The 24,774-nt window shown below is 33.4% G+C and overlaps 1 protein-coding gene across 44 annotated transcripts in view; it reads left to right on the top strand.

The window, feature by feature from the left end:
* Positions 1–24,774, top strand: part of bt (projectin protein bent) — a 408,836-nt gene that overhangs the window by 178,019 nt on the left and 206,043 nt on the right. For 34 of the 44 annotated variants that reach the window (XM_069837452.1, XM_069837423.1, XM_069837454.1 and 31 more), the window contains 4 exons: positions 1,135–1,461; positions 4,682–4,750; positions 9,427–9,486; positions 12,831–12,887. In XM_069837452.1, the coding sequence (XP_069693553.1) occupies positions 1,135–1,461; positions 4,682–4,750; positions 9,427–9,486; positions 12,831–12,887 (513 nt within the window). The remainder of the gene's footprint in view (positions 1–1,134; positions 1,462–4,681; positions 4,751–9,426; positions 9,487–12,830; positions 12,888–24,774) is intronic. The other 10 variants (XM_069837440.1, XM_069837438.1, XM_069837435.1 and 7 more) reach the window with 2 other exon arrangements.

The following is a 24,774-nucleotide window of genomic DNA, read 5'->3' as shown; positions in this document are numbered from 1 at the left end:
TAGTAATCCTTGTTAAATTATTGTTTGTATAATTAGTATTACTCTGTATTATATAATATTCACAAAATATTGGTGATATAATAAGAAAGTCTAAGATATTTTGAAAAACAAAATAATTTGGATGAAATAAGTGAAATTTGATTAAAAAAAGGGCTAAGATAGTACTGCAATATAAGTTTCTGTAAAAGTTTCGTTTTGGAGTTGGGAACACAGAAGTAAATTTTACTCTCTTAAATATGGGATAAGGTACAGTATGAGTGAGAAATTGAGAGTTACTGACATAATATACTGAATATCTTATCTCCGCCAAAAGAATAGAGATTTAAGTCATAATATTTTTAATTAGATGGGAACTACTTCACTCAATGTAGGGGCTTAAATGACGCAAGACTTCTTGGGAAATTAACTGCCACATTGCCAGACATAAAAACTAATAAAAACTGCATATATTTTGTAGTAGTACCGATAGTTTCGAATGGCGAACCTCTGCTTAGAAGCAGATTTTATGCCTTATAAAATTATATCCAGCAAAATTAATCTTTCGTGTTTTGTTGCGCAAATCATCGAAATTTCCACAATACATGATTTAGAGAATTATTACGTAAAAAAATCTTTCCGGGTAGAGAAAATGGCCCCATTTCAGACGAAATTTGTCAGCGTCGGAAAAATTTTTTTTGAATGTTGTAAAACTCAAAATTAGGCCTACATAGATCAGGTTTGTGTATCATCGTTCTCTCTCTTTTTCTCTCTGCTCCTTAGATATTAATGTCTGAATTAAATAGTAAAAGAGGAAAATCTAAAGTCAATTTGAAACTGATAACCTATGGTAAATAAATTCTGTGTTCTTACTACAGCTATAGACTTCTTTTCATCTTTTGACCACTTAAACTATCGTAGCCTTTTTTAACAATATTTTGGTGCAAGTTAAAAGAAAAATAAATTTAAAAAAATAATGTTTATGCAGTACAGAGTGAATTCTCAGTCCATAATCACTTTTGATTGCATCAGTTCGATGTGCAATCTTGAGAAAAATGTAATCTTTAATTGATATAATTAAAACTATCACCAGTTTTTGTGAGTAATTCGCATTTCAGTGTTCTTGTGCCTCCAAACATTTACTCTGTTACACTTCAGAAAAAAGAAGACATGGATTCTGACCGTGGAATAGATAAGGTTAAGAAACAGGAAATTAGTGTAAAAGATGAAGATGTACATGTTCGGCGAATAGAGAAACCCGAACAAAATGGCGAGAAAAAAGAATTAGATGATTCAGGACCAAAGGGGCAATTGAAGCCAGGACAGCTTAAGAAACCAGGTACTGATGATACAACAGATAAAAAACAAAAGAAAAAGCCAACGATGGAGGTGAAAGATGTACCCTTTCACATGATTCAACTGAAACCTGTAAAAAGAGACCCTAAGGCTACGGCTCCAGCCCCTGAGAAATCTGTTGACGGCCAGGTAGGAAGTACGTCCGAGTAAATGGCCCTCACCAAAATACCCCATTAAAATTGTAAATACACTTCCATTTGTACCTCTTGAAGTTCTTTCTTATTCTTCTTCAAAAGTATAATTCTGGAAATTATCGTTCTTCTTTCTCTATAACTTCCAGCATATATTCACTTTCTTTAAACATTACATTTCTTACTTCTTCATAGGAACTAACTCTTATTTTTCATGCATACCTTATATTTATTTTTGATGACCGAATGATGAGACAAAACCCCTTAATGGAACTATACAGTGATACACATTTTCAGAAAATGGAGTTTAATTTTCGGAAAGAACTCTTTTGATAACCAGTGTGTTTTTGTTTTAAAGGAAGATACAGGAAGATCTGATACGCCAAGGAGAAATTCAGAACACGTTTTCTCACACTGTGTACAGAAGACAATAACCTGATGCAGTTTATATACCTCCGAAGAGGCTGGGAGCAACAAATCCGTATACAATTTTTCATTTTCCAGAAGAGCGTGATTAGACATTTTGAAAGCTCATCATGGCTGTCATCAATATTATTGTACATACATTATTATTAACTAAACGAATGAAAGGAACATGAATAGACTAAGTACGGGTATACAAAATGAATCTTGAAAGGAGATAAATTATAGATTTTAAATTGGTTGTTCTCAATTAGAATAACACTTTAGTTAGGGTAACTTTGTCCCACTATCTCATTTCAAGAGAGTAGTGTTGCATATTTTTCTTAATATTTTTGTACAAGAAGTAGAAAGATACGATATTGTACAAATATATTGTAATTAAGTGGAATACAACTCGCTTGAAAAGTTCACGAAGTGATATAAGCTGCCTTAAACCTACTGTTGATAATGATCGTGTTTGACTGTACGGAAAACAAGATGTAGTTCTGTGTATACCAGTACTTAAATTTTGAATTTTTTTTTTTTTCTTTCAAGATTCATTGTCTTAACATAATTGATGTGAATTAATATTACTGAGCTGTATATATGAGCTTCCTTCAGGTGCATTTTGAGTGAACAGTACCCTTAAAATAATGTGAAGACCTATTACTTACTCTGAATTAAATAAAAAAGTAACATCGCCTTTCATTACAGTGACAGATCCATGCTAACAATGTGGGTTATAGGTCTTATTTTGAAAGAAGGAAATGGAGTTTCTGCTGTCAATTTGTTGTCTTTAGTAACAGTAATAGTAAAAAAAAGTATTTATTTTTAGGACTTGATATGAAAGAATGCAATACTTTTGGTATGAATTGAAAGCAGGGTTTAGTCGTGTCAATAGTGTAATTATTATAATTAAGCTCTAAATATAATAAAGTCACTGAATAACTTTATGATATCTTTACTGTGTTAACTTTTCCAGTTTATCTCGCTGACTAGTTTCGAAATGTTATTCTTCATTGTCCGAAGCCTAGTGAAACTTCAAAACTAGTCAGCCAGGTAAATTGCAAAAGTTAACACAGTAAACGTATCATAAAGTTATTCAGTGATTATTAGTGTTAAAAGAGTGTATCGAACAATGAATAATATGATAAATTATTTCATATATGTGAATACAATGAGTACAATGTGAAAGTTCTAATTGGATCTGTTACTAGTACTGTTAATAGTGGTGAAACATAAATGTGAAAAATGTTTTACTATTCTGAAAAAAGAAATCAAAAGAATTAACCAATATCCCACTTATATCTAACCGACATTCAATGATGATGCAGACTTAATTGTTCGTGAACCTTATGCATATATAACAATATATTCTTTTAAGAATGAGTTCAATAATTACAGAATATATATGTGTAACAGAATTTTCCGCCACCCTTGTGATCACTTTTAAACTTCATACCTATATCTAACATCTTAAATAAGAATGACTTTAATAATTCTTATACTGTAGTATATGTGCACGTAACACAATCATCAGGCGGCATTATGAAAACTGTTCAATGTATGCATATTTATGTCCACTTTTCCCCTCTTTTACTCGCTACATCAACATTTCATGGCCCGCAGAGACACTTCAAGTTTCATGTGTTTAGATCGTTATGAATTGTTTAAAGTGAAACCTTGTTTGATATATTGTGCAAAGTATTAAAATTTGTTAGAACTGTATTGAAACAGTTCTAATAAATTTATTTGTAATTTTCACGAATAATTTAGTAAGATAAAGATGTAAAAGAGTTGGAAATATTTTCAGGTAATTATGTATGTAGCTAGTTAACAATACGAATGACTCTTTGTTCACAATAATTTAAATGTTGTTATCGAAGTATAAGACACAGAAATAGGAACGCATGATTACAGGCAATTATGTAATTGGTGTGAAGATAGCTATAGCTTCATAGCTTTGGAAATCTCGAAACTGTCACTGAAAATGTTGTGTACATTGAGCAAATATTTCTTACATTTATGTAAATAATGAACATAATTTTATGTTACTTCACATATTTTTGCATGAGATCACCGAGTTATTGTATATAAATTGGATGAAAGAATATTTTTGCAGACGAATGTGTTAAGGCAGCCAGTGACCTCTGTTGCCTGAGTGTGTGTTGCTATGTAGGGACTATTGAAACGCTGCGACAACATTGTTCAAGTTGTGCTTGAATTACAACTGATGAAAAATAAGCGTAAGAAGGCAAACATTTTTTGGTTCAGACTCTCGCTGTTCTTCGAGTCTCTTTTATTCTATCATATTTTTTATTTCTCTTTCTTGTTACTTTACTTTGAACCATTTCATATTCTTCTATTACCATTGTTTCTTTCTTCAAAAACCTCATCTTGGTTACGTGTTGCTTTCCAGATTTTTTACAACTACACAGGTGCTCTTCACTGTTTCCTGCAAATCTATTTCCGTTCTTTCTCTTGTTCTTTCTTTATTACTATCTTCTCTACGATCTGTTCTTTCTTCTCTCCAATGATGTTTGAATTAATATGTTCTCTAATTAATTGTACTAATTAAAATTGAATATGTAATGTAATTTTGTTAAATAATATTGACTAATTACAACATAATTAAATTGATGAAGAAATGAGTATTTTAAAATTTCAAAGTATATAAACAACTTTACATTAAAAGATTATATCATAAATTAAATTTAAAATACATCATATTAATCTTTATTATGAAATCTGAGAACTATCTTTTTTTTAGATGTTGTGGACATTTGTCCATAATAGAAATGATTTTCTATTTTTAGTTGAAAAATGGTGTGAAGAAAGACAGAAGAAAATCGGATGAATTAGAAGGGCCTGGTAAAGTTGAAAAGGTATGGAATTTTCTTGGAAATGTCTTCATTTATTGAACTCAACTTTCTGCATTATGTCACTTTGGTATTAGCCAGGAACGTATTTTTCATTGTCAGAATTTCATCAGATTATGAATTAATGATTTGAATCTCTCAGTATTAGAGTTCATTAATTATAAGTCTTTTTAATCTGTCCGACAAATGAAGGTTTATTTTGTCACATGTAAATTTTCTTGCATATTGTATTAGTATAGGTACATTCATAGTTAGGAATTTCATGTCAACTTGTATTTCCTGCAAAGCAATGAATGACTTTTACAATTGCAGTTAAATATTTAAGAGTTATTAAAGATAAACATGAAGCATTTTTAAATATTGAAAGATTATAGAGAAACTTATTTCTTACTCATATTTGCAGTACGGTATTCATTGCTTTGTGCTGAATCATAAATTGCATTCTCAGATTTAACTGGTATTTTTTCTTCTTTGTCTCTCGTTTCCTCTTTGCATGTAATTTGCAATGGATATTTCTTTAACTTACGGACCCGTTGTATCTTCTTTTTTCTATACATTTTCTCCATAAGTGATGACTATATTTCTAATATCTTAATGTACATATATTTATTTTCCTCCTTCTTGTTCTTTTTCTTCTTTTTTGTCTTCATTCTTAAGTCATGATTTGTTTTTACAGTTTGTTTAGTTGATTCTTCACTATCTCTATCTTCAATAATTTTTGTACGTACAGGTGCAACATCCAACTACCATAATACATATTTTGCTGGATAACATTACCGGTAGGTACTGATACACCGGTGATTTTCTGGAAAATAATTGCCGCACCTTTCATACTTCAGTGAAGAAATGTACCTTACTCTCTTTATAAACCTCTACTACTTCTAACTGCATTATTATATTCAACATTTAACTAAAGAAATTAAAATGAAAATGTAACTTTAATTAATAATCTTTCTGTACCGACACTAACAACTTTGTATTGTAACATGCCTAATAATACACAGTTTAATCACTGAATTTATGAAATATTACGTAATATTTGCTCAAATTAACTCTGTAGTGAATCACAATGTTTTAGAGATTTAACATTTTTGAATTAACGAAACCCTTACGTATTGGTTGCTTATCATTATATGATCTCAAATTGATAAAGCTAAACGGCTAACCTAGCGTGGTTCAGGAACTGAAGTTCCTGGAAAGTTGGTGCTCTATGTACTTACTATATATGAAATTAGAGTGTTATTTCATAACTTGATAGAGCTTATAGAGGGAAGTGCGGTAAATACTGCTTACCACTTATTTTAGAAAGGAGTGTATTTTTAATTTAACTCTCACTATAATGTGTGCATTTCGAACTAGCGGCTCAAGGTCAAGCAATGGACTGCATTTTCCACGTGTGCTTATCCCAATCCTGGACCATTCTCCTTAACTAAAGTCAGCTGGGACAGCCGGAATTACCAGTGCTTCAGTTCACAGTTTTCAGTTCAGTGACTCGTGCGTGGTTTGTTCTTTTGTACGTTTGTATGTGACCTTGAGCCACCAGTTCGAAGTGCACAGATTATAATAATATTCCCTCTAACAATTCATAATTATACTTAACAACGAAAATTTATAGGCGTCGACTTTTGGGACGAATGGAATGGTTTCTCCAGATGTGTCATAAGCAGAGACCGCATTTCTCAATACTGTGATTCTTTCCTTAATTTCATGATGGTGGTAATGATATATTCGGTTAATATACGCATTATGGACACTTCGATATAATATGAAAGAATAGCTATCACTGTCTGCTGTTATATCATTGATCTTACGAAAAAAAAAATTAAAAAGCTATATATCCTATATAGAAGAAGATATCAGATCATAGACGACATTAAGATATATAGATCATATCGTCACCTGAATGCAAGAAGTAGGTAACTTGATTTTTTTCTATTTTGTGACATTGCCTATTTACTTATTTATTGCACTAAGGAATATGTCTCGTTTTCTTTTACCTATTTGTTACATTGGAAAACAAATGTCAGTTAGATCAGTTACCTAGTTCTTGTATTACATTTTGTGCGATTTTTTCTATGCTATAAAAGATATGACTAAAAAACGCAAATTTCGAGTTACCTAGTTCTTGCATTCAGGCGACGATATGAGGAAACGAAGAGGAAGGCAGAAAGTAGGACAGATTGGAGAATGCTGGGTTTTCAGTGAAAGACCTGCCCTTGGGCAGAACACTAAATGAATGAATGAATATCCTATCATTTACTATTACATAAATTTTGGATCATACTTACGCTACTGACAATTTATCAGTAACATGAAATTTCTATAATGACGTGGTGAATAATTTCTACTTGTAAAGACTCGCTCCTACATTTTAATAAACTGGCACATATTATAAAACCAAATTTTAAACTTACTACAACAATATACTCTTTAATTCAAAATAAGGAGTAACGTAGTTTTGATATTGTGATTGACAGAATACATTTTGAAATAGTTAGTATATAAACAAGTATACAGGATGAACCGTAAGTAATGTCATTAATTTTAGGCGATCATTCTTTGAGACATTAAAACAAAAACGTTTTGTTCGTTTTTGCTTCTTTTTCGAGATAAAAATTGTTTTATATGGAAAAATTTCATAGCGTGTTTTGGGAAAACCATTGTTTTAATTCCCAATATGCTAAATCAATTTAAGATAGCAGTGTATTATCTCAATAAATGACTGAAAGAATTTTAGTTTTTTTTCCTTCAAATCTGCAGGAATTTGATCCGAACAAATGTAACTTTTCGTTCTCAAAATAAATTTTAAAATGTCACATTTGTTCGGACGAAAGTTCTGCACATTTAAAGCATAAAACTAAAATTCCTTCAATCATTTAGTATCATAATACCTCTCTTAAATTGACTGAACATATTGGGAATTCAATCAATGGCTTTCCCAAAACAAGTTATGAAATGTTTAACATAAAACAATTTTTATTTCGGAAAGGGAGCAAAAACGAGCAAAGTTTTATTAAACTTTTTTGTTCAAAATATCTGAAAGCATAATCCTCTGAAATTAATTACATTACTTACGGTTTACCTGTATGTAACAAAAATTCATAATAAATTTCAATGTAGTCACGTGATAATCAAAAGAGGAATGATCATTCAAAATTATCTGTAGGCTTATACTTATTAATTCATGGATATAAGCAAAGTCCAATGGCATGAGTATGATGTATATATACAGGATGTTTCCGGGCTAGTGTTACAAACTTTCAGGGATGATGGGGAAGGGCACATGTATCAATTTGAGATAAGGAACCCTGGTCCGGAAATGACAGAGTCGAAAGTTACAAGTAAAAATAGTTGTGTGGAAATGAAATAATTTTATTCCTCTGTACACCTTATTTATGTGTATTTATCTGTACATCTTACACATACTGTATTCATCTGACGTTGTTTACGTTGTCTACTTATAGTATTTCATTCAGTGCGCTGTCTGATGGGTGGGGACAGCTAACTACCCTAAAGCAATGCAGATAGAGTAATGTGTAACGGACATGGTCGGCCCTGGTATGCACGTCTGTAGACAGCATTGTATGTGTACAAGTTGCAGTGTCCTGTCGATCAGTCGTAGTGAAATGGAGCGGAATATGCAGACCTGATTTTCGAATACGGATGAGCCAATGGAAACAGTAGACAAGCTCACAGATTGTATCGGATCAAGTACCCAAGCAGGAGACATCCGGCACATACCATCTTTCCACGACTGTTCCAAAGGTTAAGGGAAGGAGGGCATGTGGTGCAAAATTACAATTCCATTTCCACACAACAACTATTTTTGCTTATAATTTTCGACTCAGTCATTTCTGGACCAGGGTTCCTTATCTCAAATCGATTCATGTGCCCTTCCCCTTCATCCCTGGAAGTTTGTAATACTAGCCCGGAAACACCCTGTACATATATATATTCCAAATTCATGATTTGCTTATATATATATATATATATATATATATATATATATATATATATAATTCAGTCCGTCGTCACACTGAACTACTTATCTGGAGCATGATGAATGAAATGTTGTAGCCCTGCTGCATTGTCTCTGCAATCATTTGAAAGACCACACAAAGATGGAAGGGAAACAAAGGAAAAAAAACGATTCAAACACATCCAGATGTGTTGGAGTTATGTAAATTTTCAGAGAAAGTTTGGAAACTAATTTGTGATGGTCTTTTTAGCATTGTTCTACTTAAAAATGACAGCGTATTTATGTGCAGTGTCCGAATGACTATCTTTTAAAACCAAAAATCTTCAGATATTAAATATTATACCTAAATTTTATAAAAAGTTGAACAAGGAGGGAATTTTCATCTAAGTTTCACATTCTAAAAGCGAATAATTGTTATCATCGCTAATTTGAAACGATTGCTGTATAAAATAAATACAATTTATGAACTGACATGCTTTACCATGCCTGTGCTTATATAACTGTTTGTAATACAACACCTTCTATTAACGCATTTCTTAAACGACAAAATTAACACACATACAGTATACACAAGTATATACTGTACACATATATACACACATACTTGCTCTTTTTCAGGTGGGTTTTCCGTCCTGTGCTGTTAATGGTATTTTTACATTTATAAAATATGTTCTCACATAATATTCTTTCTATTGATATTCAGGTAACAGAAATGAAGGTAGAGACTCGAAGGAAGTCCTCCATAATCAAAACTGGAGACAAGGTAATAATATAGAAGTTTCTTTCTCCTATAACTATAGAATTAAAATTAATTTTGTTTCTGATACTGTTCGAAAGCAATCTTGTCTCGACAAAAGATTGCCGTGACTGATATAGTTAGTTGGTATATTAATGCAGGCCTATTTGGATTTATAATTTCTTAATTTTGATCGATTATTAAGTACAGTAAGCTTATATAAATTTGTCTGAGAGACTGAAAAATAATTGCGTAATTACCTTTTATTCCGCCGTGGTGGCTATGTGGATAGCGTGTGCGCTTCCTAACCAAATTGTTCGAGGTTCGATTCCCGTCGTGGGTAATAGTAGAAATTTGTCTTCCGCGTAAAATTTAAGATAAATGCATTATAACCATTTCAAAATAATTTCTTTGTTTGTAAGAATAGATACTTAAACATTAGATAGATTTTAAACTATATTTGTAATATATAATGCTACTTTAATTATATTCCGTACTTTTCAAATTATCAGCACAACCTACTGTCACTTCTTTATGTGGAAATTCATGAGTGTATGCATGCAATTATTTTTATATAAGTATTTTAAATAACCAATTATTTATAAATAAAATGTTAAAAAGACTATTCTAAAAATAATTCATAATTAAAACCATTGAAATAAATATACAACATTAAAATTAATGGATGTGCGTGTGCGATTTGGGCACGCAGTTTGTGTTTAGTGTTAAACATATTCATTCAGTATTATTTTATTTGATATTTGTATTTTGTAATAGATGTTAATAATGGTACATCAAATATTGTAATTTTACTTCCTTACGTACAGTGTACTTCCAAATATTCTCTCAAAACTGTATTATGAAAAATAGATAAGTTGAGAGTTGAAGTGAAAATGAGGACTTTATATACGAGCAAATTTCGTGACGTTCACGTATTTAGAACTACCCGGCCACATCTAGTTATGAACAATGATTTGAGAGAGATTATGTTTCGACGCTGTATCTGTCAGTGCAAATCATTTAGTTGGTGACGAGTATTGTTTCGAAATATTTGATTCAGCAGTTCCAATCTAAATGCCCTCTAATTACCAATGTAGCTAGGTTAGATCTGTCTTCGCATAGTAGTTCTCCCATTTCCAGTTACTATAATAGTTTTATTGTAATTGTTCTGGTGAGAAACATGAGTAGGCCCATACATGCAAATGTCACGAATTATATTCAAACAATAAAATATTCTTCTTTATTTCTGCATATAAAATCATTCAAATACATCCTGTTAGAGTCTAGGCTCTTTGTTGCTTTACAATCTGCAAAGGAGAGGGCAGAAGTGAAATATTAGAATAAGATCTCCATGCTTCCCTTCGGGAATTTCGCGATGTGTCTGAGAAAATCGTGATGCGCCCGATTTTTAAATGTGTTCATAAGATATATGAGCCCTTCAGAGCAAAAGTGGTGTAAGTCAAAATTGGATAATGAGGTTTAAAGTAAAAATTCTGTAAAACACAGCGCAAAGTAGCAATTAATATGTCGTTCTTCCTATCCACTGGCTACTAATAGTTTAAATAAAGTGAATATTAATTGCTACTTCGCGCTATATTTTACGTAATATTTACTTTAACCCTCATTACCCATTCTTGACTTACACCACTTCTGCTCTGAACGGCTCATATTGACAAAGACATCTGACCTATAACACTGGTCTGCGTCATTTTTCAGGTCAACATTTTCATAGCTGTTCTTTTATATTTAGTGCATGCTGAATTCAGAAATATAACTCATTTTGCTCAGTCAGGTCAGGTTTTCTTGCTATCGCATTTTTTAAAAAGATGATATTTCAGAGATAAATTGTATCTTATAGTTATTAGACTATACTAATTATGGTTATAAGTCAGACTTAGATTTGCGTAAATAGTAAAATATTTATATAGAATGAAACACGAACACCGTTATTGTGGAAGGAAGGACCTTTTCAAGGACTTTCGTGCGTGTTTTGCGTCTGGAAAATTCCTCTTGAGGTAACCTGCTAGCAATAGTCTGCAAGCATGTTTACATCCCAACGATTCTGGTATCTCTATTTCTTCACTCGAATGTCTCTATGAAAGCGCTAGCCTTGCTCCTCTCTGTATTCCCCACAGTTTTCAGGAAAGTAATCTAAATGCGAGCTGAGGAAGTGCATCTTATGGACATACATGCACCAAGAGCCTGGTAGCTGCGCAGGAGTTTCTCAACAGCATGTTTCTACTCTGAGCTCCTATGGTTGCCCAGAAAGTTCTTAATAATGGACTTCAATGCGAGCCAGGCATTACGCTCTTTATCCTTTTTATGATCATTGAATTTAGCATCATTCATAAGCTTCCTGATTTGAAGGCCATAAAAAATACCTGCTATTAGTTTGGCCTCACTGACATGTAGAAATTTCTGACCTAGGAAAGCAAGAGCTCTTTTTTCTTTGTTGAGTGCCTTGACAAAATTTGTCATTAGGCCACATTTGATGTGCAGCGGCGAAAATATAATTTTTTAGGATCCACGGGAGCTTCTGACAGAGCGTTGTGTGAACCGGTTTCAGGCTAGTCTTGCTTCCCAGATGGTGTTGAAGAAAGTGCAGCACACACGAGATACGAAAGGTTTCTCCTGATCACCAATTTTGACACCAAAGTAGGCATGATATTCGTGCATTTTCCTTGCAAATGGAGTGATTTTAAACTTTCGATTGGCATAGTGACTTTACCACAAATGTAGTAAAATTGGTCAGGGTGAGTCTCGCACTTCCTATTCATTTTGTAAGAACGTTCCTTAAATCAGTCTCATCAATGAGAAAGCTCAAGCCAGACTACTTTGGGCTGCAAGAAATAGTTGATTTTACCCCTGTCTCTCTCTCCTACTAAGTTACCACTATACAGAGTTGGAAGCTAGGGCCCGTGTCTCAAGTGCAATTTTCAAGGTCTGAAACAGTAATGAAATTTCTTGAAAAGGCCCTTTCCTCCAAATTAACTGTATTTATGTACTACATAATATATTTAATGTATATTTGATGTGAACTTAAGTCTGTTTTGTGATAGTAAATATCATTTTTTCTTATCTGTTGTACATTTTATTTCGGTAAATACATACTAACTAAAATCTTGGCTAGTAAAGAAACCTGACCTGATTGAGCAAAATGAGTTATATTTTTTAATTCAGCATGCAAGAAACATAAAAGATCAGTTATAAAATCTTTGACCTTAGAAAAAAAGTTTTGAAACGCAGACCAGTGTAATAGTCACTGAATTTAGTAAACCAATAAATATAAAATAATAACAATGTATATAAATATGACAGCCTATGTTGTTGGACACTGTGTGTTGGAAATTGATCATTTTCTTTTATTTCAGGTTGTGCAACAACAAGAAGAAAGTAAGGTCCAAGAATTGAAGGTAGCTGCACAAAAGGTATTACTGTTTTCAAAACATGAATATTAAAATAGACAAAGTGAACTAACATATTAATCGGAAATCAAAGTAAAACTAATTTTTACTTCAACATTATACGAAGTACGAAGTGAGAGTATTGTGATGTTGAAAAGCTGATTTTTGATATTATCATGGGAATACTTGCATTTAACGTCACAGAAAACTAAGAGAAAAATGGTTTTGGCATGCCGCCAGTCTGTCCGTCTGTCTGTCTGTCTGTCTGTCTGTCTGTCTGTCTGTCTGTCTGTCTGTCGGTCTGTCTGCGTATGTATCTAAATTTATCTATCTGTTTACATACCTACTTACCTACATATTTGTATATACAGTTATCCGTCATTTTGTTGTTTGTCTGTCTGTAAACAGTGATTTGTCAATTATTTGAAAATTTTGTTCCTTTTGGGTATTTACGAGTCAATTTAACCATGAACGATTCACAAAAAATGTTGATACAAAATTATGAATCTTGATGTTCACAATATGCGGAACCCGAATCACTCAAGTGAAGTGGGTAGGCATTAGATACACATACACACATTTGAAGAAATAAACAAAATAACATTCCAGTTAAATGGAATTTAGCACCCTTTCTCGTGATATTTATTATGCCACATAAGATCATGTGGTAAATGAGACTGTATAATGTAGGCCTACTAACAGACACAAATTCTCATTTAGGAAACATAGTTATACATCCTTTCGAAAGCTTCAGACAAAACGTTCAGGCATTCAAGAAGTTCATACTAGTCACTTGGCAAAATAAAATAAATGTAACCATTGTGGAAAAAAGAGCTAAAAGGGAGCTTAATTTTCTTAAAGAAAAAAAGAAAAGTAAAGTATTGTCTGTGTAATTCATTCATAAATACTAATTGTGAACAAAATTCGGAAAATAGTTAACGAAAGAGCACTGTAAACATAGACCAATACACAGCATGACCAAAACCACCCATTATATGTAGGGGATACAGAAAATGTGTATTTCCGCGGAAATATCTAAATAGATTAATTTGATATTTTCTTTATACTTAGAGTAATGTGAAAGTAAGAACTTGGTGTCACGAAATGACGCACTCATTTTTTTTCTGGGTTTTACGTTTTTCGCAGCAATTTATTTATTTTATAACGTTAGACCTCTACCAATGATGTAGGATATATTTTAGTTTCTTGAAACTGTTACACAAAACAAGTATTTAACTGAAGTCTTTAGCCCACATTAAAATAAGATGGATTTTGTTTTTCTAAATTATATACAAAATACATTTTATAACACAAAAAATAAGATATCTGAATTAATTTATATATTGTACGGTTTTTAAAGAGCTGCTGTAATTCGCTCATTATAACAAAGGGATTTATAACTAGTGTCCATTAATCTTTTAAGAAAGAGCAACCGTTTCTGGTACCTTTCTGTGCATAGTTTGTATGTCTGGAATCGGAAAGAATTTGGAATTGAATCTCATCGATAAGCACAAAGATTTCTGTACAAAATGATTAATATATTTCACAAAATAATTTTTCTATTGATAGGAACTCTACCGTTTCATTTGTCAGTTCACTCCATACAGTAAAATATCTGGAAGAACATTGTCCAGTTTGGTTTGAAATAAACCGTCGTTGTGCTGTTGTGGAGTTTCCGATATCCGATAATATTACTAAAAAATAAGTTTCTCTGTAATCTTTCAATATGATCTTAAGAAAATTATTATATTACATATCCACCAGTGTAGCTCAGCGGTAACGAACTGAACTCGGGTCCAAAGCCCGCTTGGGTCGTTTGCCTAAATCAAAATTAAATCCGTGGCACGACATGTTATTAAGGGCCAGCAGGCTGCTGGTCTCACCTCCACATGCCTCAGCAGAGGTGAACGAACATCCAACATTTACGGTGATAGCATGTGGTTAGCACGGTAATATTTCCAGTCGGCATAGTTGGGTTACGAAATTAGGTTTCATTACTATTTTGTGCCTCCAGCGTAGCTCAGACTGTAGCGCGTATGCCACGTGGATTTCATTTCCGCTTGGAATGATTATCTGGTTGGCTTTTCTTTTTTTTTTTTTTTTCGAAATTTTCCCAAACGCTAAGACAAATGTCAGGTAATTCTTGTATCCCATCTCGCGATCAGCAATTTCACCGACGCTAAATAACCTAGTACATGATACAATGTCGTTAAATAACTGACTAAAAGAACTAATTTAATAAATTAAATTGATTGGTAGATTCGAGTTATAGGCTAGTTTTTATCTACCGTACATGTACCATTTCATACTAGACGCCTAATACTGTCGGTTCAGGTCCTTTATTTTCTACAAATTTCAAAAACCTCGTAGAAATAAAAAATAATAGTAATAACTGATTTTTCATATTTGTCTTTTACGAGTATCAGATATTGCTGTAGTCTCACAGATTCTGCAGAGGCACATATCCGTGGATTAGAAAACTTTTAAGAGAAAATGGCCGGTATTTTGCATGGATCCCTTTCATTCAGGAACCGAGCTCTTTTCGTGTGTCGTAAATCATATATTATATGATGGAGGCATTATCATCTTCGGCCAGGGTTGAGATCCGCGAGTCTCATATACAGTCGCGAATATTGTAACGTTTTTACACACTGCCATAAACGTGAAAACGTCCAAAGTTTCGGAGTACGTATCGACTCAATTATCAGGAAAGCTAAGTAAATGGGAATCCACCTGTTAGCAACAAAATCTATTCTCCAGAACTGTTGGTAATGAATCTAAAGGTGCGTACACACTTGGCGAACGAACAACGAACGAATGATGAAGCAAAACTTCGTTGTTCGTTCGCTGTTTGGAACAACGTACAAATCATCAGCAAATTGTCAGAAAACATCCGCAATAAAGGCAAACGAAAATATAATTATAGCAAGTGCGGCCGTTGTTATTATAGGCAGTTTAACAAAGAGAAAGTTAAAAACCAAAAGGTGATTGTGGCAGACGCCTCTCTACGAAAGTCGCAATGAATATAGAGGCACTGACTTACTTAATGATTCACGTCGAATGGAATCGGGACAGTTTCACAACTTCTGTCGCATTTCAGAAACAGATTTTGAAATATCACTTTGCAAAATAGGGCCAAAAATTTCCAAGAAAGACACAGGCTGGCGAGAAGCAATATCTATTCAGGAAAGTCTAGCATTAACACTTCGATATCTTGCTACAGGATATTCGTATACAAGTTTAATGTATTTATTCAAAGTGTCGCAACAGCTGATTACCGGGATTGTTCTAGAAGTATGTACAGCTGTAATTGAGGAACTGGAAGATTTTATTAAGGTACGACTGCAAGACAGGGGAAATTTACAATATACGGATACCTCACTGACAATAATTATCTTAAAATACTAAAAAGAGAGATTTGTCTGTGTTTGTCGAATGCGCATCATGCTTAGGAAAAGGCACTTTTCAGTGCCAATAATTATTTTGTGTGCATAAGGTTGGAACTTTGTTTTTTCTGGGCTTGAATTTGTCCAAAAGGAACGACATATAGGCAATATTTATACGCGAACCAAGTTCCATTTCGTCACTCCTCATTCCAGATTTTTTGTGGACTTCTGTCTTTCCCTCTGGAATGATGTCTGTAGGGACTCAATTTTCTTTTTGACTTCTGCTCCCTATATTAAACAACAAATATGCATCCACTGAAAATAAATAAACAAAAATAATTTTCAAATTTTACACGTGTTTGACTCGCCTACCTTGCAGCTGAACATCTTTCCAATAGCATCCCAAGCATCATGTTTTCTTACTTTATTTGTGGTAAGTAGGATGCTTGGGATTCCATAAAATTTCCTGCTCCCTATATGCATTAATAAGATTTATAACAGCGTCTTCCGTCCACTCCAGTTTCGACATCCTGTTAGTGAAATTGAACTAAGCGCTGCGTTCTGCTACGAACTACAAGCTAGTGGCAAATCCCGTCCACAACGAATACCAACTTCCTTTGATGTACCGACAAGCGACGGATCATTTCCGAAGGAAAACCAAATGATCGGTTTGCCTTTGCTGCGACGTACACACGTTCCGATTTCAATCTTCGAATGCATTCGTTTGTCGTTCTTTCGTTGTTCGTTCGCTAAGTGTGTACGCACTTTAACATATAGTATCTATATTTATTTCCCTCCCTAATGGTGGATTCAGTACATAGTTGCGAAAAGTTCGGAGCTTTCGTATTTATGACACGGCGCAAAAGCCAAAAAATCTCACAATTTGAAAACTGTGAAACTTTCAAATTATAATTAAGTATTGTAAAAATATAGCATCGTGGAATAATTAAAATTATATCATAATTATTTGTAGAAAACGAATCTTGTAATAACATTTAGTTTATGGAATGCTGTAGGATTGTATGGTCATTATTATCAGCTAAAATACAGTAATCACTTATTTCATGCTGGTTTGGCACCGGTATTAGGTTTAAAGCATAAAATTTGCAGTATTTTCACCATATTTCTATGTAGGCTATTATTTTGAGGAGAGAGGTCACTTTGACCGTATTATCACAGTTTAGTATATACAGTTGCGAAGCTTGGGATTATTTTTTGCATTTCTCGCGATAGTTGCTAGCCGCTTGGAGCGCTGTGAGTACTAGGAACAATAGACTGTGTCACTGCCATCGTGATCTAATACAGGCCGTAAGGCAGACCATGTAACTCGCTTAACCTGATCACGAAGGGCGGCGTTTCAACCATGTAAATTAGTTGGAATGTATAAAGAGTAACATATATTTCTCTAAAATGTAGTGTAATTGCATTAATAAAATTTAAAACAATGATTATGAGACACTTCAGACATAAATCACTTGCGAGTTAAGATGAAATATTATTTTTGGTTTGAAAATTACGTTGTTCGTATGTGTAATACCTGCCTTTATTTCGATTAAATATTGCGAAATTCTTGTACATTCATTTATGCACGATTCAATAATTTTCAGTTGCACCGCACGGATATTTAGATATGTTGAAATTATAGATTATGTTTACTGTCCCAGTTGCCCCTTTCTGTCTAATTTTAGTGGTCTCCAATGCCCTGCCATTCATATGGAAATATTATAGGTTATGTTTACTATATCTTATATTCCTAAATTCGCAATTATACATTATAATTAGGCCTAAGCATAATGTCATGTATGATACTCCGCACATTCAATTTGTCTGTATTTTAATACTACAATTGAGTATTGAATTATTGTATTTATCTACTACCTGTACCTAAGAGACGAAGTAACAATCCTACGTACACTAATTTCATAGGAGTAGTATGATAAATTTTCTGTCTTTATTAAGGAAGGTAGATGTGCTATATTAAATAACAATATAATTTTTTTATTAAACCTTAAAATAGCTTCCATTCTAAACTTAAAATGTTGATGCGAAAGATTATGTTAACATGTAAAATTCTCTTCACATTAAAATAACACAGTTTTGTAATAATTTCTGCAACATAGGATATTATGCAACAAGAAGTAAAGGGAACTTATGGACACATTACATTAAATAAAACTTATCTATGATACGCAATAAAGTTACAATATAATAATTCACTGAGCTCCATACACTGAAATAGAAAACCCGAACATATTAAATTACGGCGGTCTAAATCGAAAAGGCATTGACTGTGCAGTATTTCGCGTTGTGAAAATTTGTGTAAACTGTGAAATGTTCGTTATCAGTTGTCATAACTGTAAATGGCTAAAATGCAAGAATTTGAATAATAATATGGGACAAGGAGACGTTTGTAGCACTATAAATTCTAAGAAAAACAGGTTAGAATTATCCTTCTTCTGAAAGATCCAGGAAGGTGAGTTTATAAAATATAATATATACTTTATGAAAATAATATATAAACCTTATGTATTTCAATAGTGGAAGGAAGGTGTTAATTTTTCAAAAGAACACGATATCAAAAGTACAATACATTTTATCGTCTGCTAAGGAAAGAGTCTGCGATGAGGCGATAGTAGCGATCCTGGTGGCTAGCAACTATCTATGGATGCACATTTCAACTGTCTATGTCTGCATATTTAGTAAGTATTGAGCTTCGCAACTGTATATACTAAACTGTGGTATTATCATAACCGTAGCAACGAAGAATCATTTCATTTTCAGTTCAGTATGAAAATATATTTATATAATTTAACTAAATTTTTCATCCTGCAATATAAAATCCTCGGGTTCTCTTTTTCGGGATAACCAGACAAATAAAGGTTAAGGCCAAATACAATGTATTAAAAATACTCCGTTCAGGAGCTAGCGTGACTTTTGTGCATGTTGAGGGACACGCGGTCGCCTGAATGTCACAAAATTATTTCTGTGATCAATTTGTCTATGCATGAGTGACATTCGTTAAATTTATCCGGGGCAGGTTATTTTAAGCTCTCTGTGATAGTCATCGAAAGGTCACTCGGACATTTATAATGGTTTGATTCAACTGTGAAGTATTTTGTCTCGATAAATTTAAGTGCATCCTACTCGTGCACAGGGGTGTTTTTCATCAGAATGTTATTTTTATATTCATTTCCACGGCAATATGCATCTCAAAATTGTTGCACTCTTCTTTCTCTCTCTCCTTTTCCTAGTAGAATGCGTTATTGAGACCAGTACGGGCTTTCGATGTATATTGGCCATTTGCACATAAACTTAGGCACACAGTAGCAGGTCGATATTGACGTAAATGTATACAGTTTATAACATGAATTTAATAAGTTGACATCTTGAGATTTTACAGTGTACTTTTAACATTATATATTAAAATAAATATTTAAGATATCGCTGTAAAATAAAACTACTTCACCAGCATTTTTTTTTTCACGAACCAACAGAGCAGATATTTTTCAGTTGAATCCAACATGAGATATTTCTTCATGATTAATCTGACCTTTATTCGAAGACCAAAGTTCTGTTTTCTTGCGTACTGTAAACTAAAATAACACAGGATGGTGTTCCCATCACTTGAAATCGACACTATACTCCTAGTCTCTGCCTAAGAAAACAGATCATCATACTAATGAAGGACAAACATACGTGCTCTAAGATAGAATCGAACTCACAACATGATTCTCACAGAAGTTTAAAGCTTCGAGCAAAATTAATTAATGGTGATACACAGCGAATATTATTCTTTCCTCCGAAAAAATGACAGCTATCTGGTCCAGTATTGTGCGTAGATTGAAATAGTACATTATGCAACGAGCCTATAATGATAGTAATTAAGACGCGAGGATGTTTATGAAACGAGCGCAAGCGAGTTTCATAAGTTTCATACGAGCGTCTTAATTACCATTATAGTCAAGTTTCATACGACTTTTTATGCTCGACCATATTTCTAACTTGAAATTATTCATAAGTATTCATGTTATTCTTATGTGACTGGGGAGCGAACTGATCTTGTGCAATCTCGTAAATTGTGAGATGTGCGCAGACGCGAAAGTATTGATTTTTTCCGGGCAACGAATGTCGACGACCTTGATCTAGAGAGTAAGATAAACGTTAAACTTGAAATTGAATTCGACATTGAAAAAACGAGATGACAAATTGAATTTATTTGAATATTATTTACAATTAACGCTAATCATTATAGTAACAGAACATAACCTTCTGCGACAGTATTGGATTTCCAGCCTGCGTGACGTTTTGCTAGTTGTCTTTCGATTGCATATCCGAGAATAATCGAAAACCTGAACTTTAATGAATAGGTGTACTTTAATGACATGCATTAAAGGACTGCTACCAGGTGTATAATTACTACATTCCGGCATGGTCGAGCATAAATATATTTAAATTTGCCTATTGTGTCTCAGTTTTACACGTCTCGATTTCTAACTTCAGCTTAAAAGTACTTTTTTCTTTTCCAGAAGGAGGAAATGGAAATGTTGTATTTCGTTTTATGAAACATATTTTTAGTATAAAGTTAGACAATCCCACGACATTTTCACATTTGTTAAATTTTCATTCTAGTTACATATTTATGTCTTATTTAATTTCGTTTGCTCATTTATTTATTTATTTATTTATTTATTTATTTATTTATTTATTTATTTATTTATTATTTATTTATTTATTTCCTTATTTATTTATTTATTTATTTATTTATTTATTTATTTATTTATTTATTTATTTATTTACATCTTACTATCGTTCTCTCTTTTCTCTTCTCTCTCTCTCTCTCTCACTCTCTCATAGTTTCCTTCTTTCTTTTGTTTGGAATTTACAAACCTTGAAGAAAATTTGCCCAAGCCCATAATAGAAATGTTTAGACATTTAACAGCCGTACATTCTTGGATAGATATATGGTGAAGCTGTGTGAATTGGGGTCAGAACGACACCGCAATTCAACCGATGGCAAATCACAAGACATATTAAAAACGGGAAAACTTCCACTCCCTAAGAAAAATTTAAATCTAAGATCATGGCTGTAAAGCCGCTTTTACACGAGGCCAGTCAATGAGACAATAGTTGGAAGACAGTTGACTGTCATAAAATTATTGGCTTTGTGTGAACACTTCGGCTCAACTGCCTAGCGAGTTGTCCACGTAATTGCCGAGCCAGTCTGTTGTCCCCGATGGTAGATTGAAGACAGTCCAATGCCCACCAACACCACCGGGAGCACGCCATTGGCCGGCAACTGACGTCATGTTAACGCGATATGCTAGTTGCTACGCTGTTTTTGGGGCTAGTCTGCTTGAGTCAACCGAGAAGTGAGTTTTCTCACGTATTTTTCAGTTTCTTTTCATTGTAATAATGGTCCCAAAGTAGAGTGACGCTATTAATATCAAATTCGTTGAGCTGTATAAAGAGAAGTTATGTTTGTGGGACCAGCACCATGACCTTTACAAGAACAAAAATGTTCGCGAAAAGGCATTGTTTGACATTGTTGATGAGATGAATATTGAAGGATTCGGTGCTTTTGAGGTCAAAGCGAAAATTAACTCTCCGTGGCACGTTCAACATAGAGTTCGGTTAACAGCAACCCGGGACACCACAGACTCTGCACACTCAGTCATTTTTCATCACCTACTGTCACGGCAATACTTTCCTCGTGTGAATAGGTCAACGTTCAACTTGATTGGGCGGCAACTATCTCGCAACATTTTGGGAACAATTGTCCACAATTATTGTCTTGACAATAGGCCTCGTGTAAATGCGGCTTTAGAGCATGTTCAAAGCTGCGTGTTATAAATATTGCGTACGCCACGGTCAGCACTCTAACAATGCTACTTCAATAACGTAGTTAAAAATACCCTCTTTTTACCGCTAAGGTGCCTCATAGACTTTTAAATGGAACCTTTGTTTTTATATTGTAATTTTTGTCTCAGGGATTAATGTATGCCAAGAAAAGGATACTATTTCTGAAAGTAATTAAATCGCTTAAACCTATTTTATAATTATACGGAAGTATTGCATTATTACACTATTTCGCCTCTGTAAGAATAATATTATCGAATACTCGAAGGAAAAATCTAAACTGTTGTCAACAATTTCGAAATAATCACTACGAAATATACACTATCTACCAAAAAGTAATTGGGCACTGTTTTTCCCCTTTAGAACCTCGTGGTACCACCTCTTGTTGCTATAATAGCAGCCACACTGTCAGGCATGCTCTCCACTAGTTTGTGTAGGATATCCACTGGAATGCGTCGCCATTCCTCTTGCAACATGGCACTCAGTTGGGCAATGGAAGTTGGCCGCATCTCCTGAGACCTCAATCGCAGGTCCAATTCGTCCCAAAGGTGCTCAATGGGATTGAGATCAGGACTCTGCGCAGGCCAATCCAACCGGTGAACATTATTGTCTGCATACCACTGCATAGTAGCCGCCGAAACATGGCGCCAACTTCCATTGTACAACTGAGTGCTATGTTGCAAGAGGAATGGCGATGCATTCCAGTGGATATCCTACACAAAATAGTGGAGAGCATGCCTGACAGGGTGGCTGCTGTTACATCAACAAGAGGTGGTACCACGAGGTTCTAAAGGGACAAAAACAGTGCCCAATTACTTTTTGGTAGATAGTGTATTTTGAAACACCGTAAGTGTAGGTATAGTTCATTCCCTTACATACTGTGCATAATATTCATTAATTTGTTTAGTAACGTCAAAATAAATACCCACTAAGGAATATATTTTATAGCTCCATAGGTGTAAGTACATTCCCGTACTTACTGTAAATAAAATTTATTTTTCTCCTTCTTTAATAAAGATAAATAATAATGCTATAAATTGGTTGCTAAATTGAAAGGAAAATAATAGAGATTGAAGCAAATAGTGTTACAATAAGCAGTGTGTACTATACGTCTCAGTTTTACAAAAAAAATTATGACTTCATTTTTTCTTATCATTAGGCCTATTACAATTTGGAAATGAACGATGAGGATAAGTGTTCCTCACTCTCATGAAATAACAATGAGAAGTGAGAATCGAAAAGAAAAGAGTAACTGACACTTGTGATTTTTACTTTCGCATAACACAAAGAATCAAGAGAAAATATTATGTTGCTGCAAAAAATCGATTTCGTCATTTTGACGGAAATGCAGATTTTAAGCGTCTCTTATACCAAAAAAGTGGTTTTGGGCACATCATCTTTCTTTTTATGCCCAGCCATTTCTGCTAGAGCTTTTGTGAAATATTACTCATATTCAATATTTAGACCAGGGCCGGGAAACAGCCTTTCTCAGAGAACTCAACCTCTCCCATTACCTTATGCAGACTGCTTTATTTACAATACGAGTTTACCGCCCCTGATCTAGACTCAATTTCCTTGGGAGTGATGCATGCTAAATGTAATAATATTTAGTAAGAATTGAATGTGTGTTTATTTGATGTCAAAAACACACAATGACCTTCAACTGCAAGAATATTCCCAAAAATGCTCAGGCTAATATTCATTGTACGTACAATCGCGAATGGTGCCACAAATTCTACTAATAATAAATAAAAAATTGCCAAATAAAATTTCTGTTAATAAATAAAACACTTTACTACGAAGAAAGCAAACACGATTTCCTTAGTGTTCTTTTATTATTCGATAAAAATAATTCACAAATGAGACATATCAGTTAATATCGACGGAAATATGTTTGGTTAAGAGAAACAAATTACACTGAACAACAAATTTTTACTTTTTGCCTTGCTCCGAAATAAAAATAGGTGAATATTACTAATATGTATACCCTAAATCTGAATTTTAAATCCAAATTGCCCATCACGTACCATTTTCCACGGAAAATGAATTGAATTTTTTATTATTTTTCACTGCTACTGGTAAAATTACAATACACTAGGGATTCAAAATGTCTCATAATACTTGAAAAATGTTTACTAGATACAAAAATGTTACATAGTTTAAATCAACAACAATAAAAATATTTTTTTTCATGCGTATAATGGGAAAAATCTCGGAATTTGAACTTATCATTTGAAAGAATTTTCTGGATGACTTCAGTTTATAACTAGACCCGGGACTGCCTTTTATAAGGAATCAAAAATAGTCTACAAGCATGCTGAATGATTATCTTCCTTTATATCGCCTTTTCATTTCAGATATTTATTGAAATCTTTCCCTATGCTCGTCGCTTACCGCTCCAAGGTTAGGAGGAAATAAATCCAAATAAGAATGTAAAAAGTGTGTTTTGAGAGACATATTACACACCATTTTCTCATATCCATTTGACATGATTTCCACAAGTTTTATGTAGTTGTCTGCCCTAGAAGGAAATATGAGCAAAGATCTTTGAAAGTGCGCCATGCCGTTTTTTCTGTAACGGAAAGTTTTTTCTCAAAGAGTCAGCCATAACTTTGTGAATTTGTGGACCGATGAAAATGCCCTCTTAATTTGCCTTCACTCAAAATGGT

This window comes from Periplaneta americana, chromosome 10 (genome assembly GCF_040183065.1).
Source record: "Periplaneta americana isolate PAMFEO1 chromosome 10, P.americana_PAMFEO1_priV1, whole genome shotgun sequence".
Classification (NCBI taxonomy): Eukaryota; Metazoa; Arthropoda; class Insecta; order Blattodea; family Blattidae; genus Periplaneta; species Periplaneta americana.
This window is presented reverse-complemented; position numbering and strand designations above follow the sequence as displayed.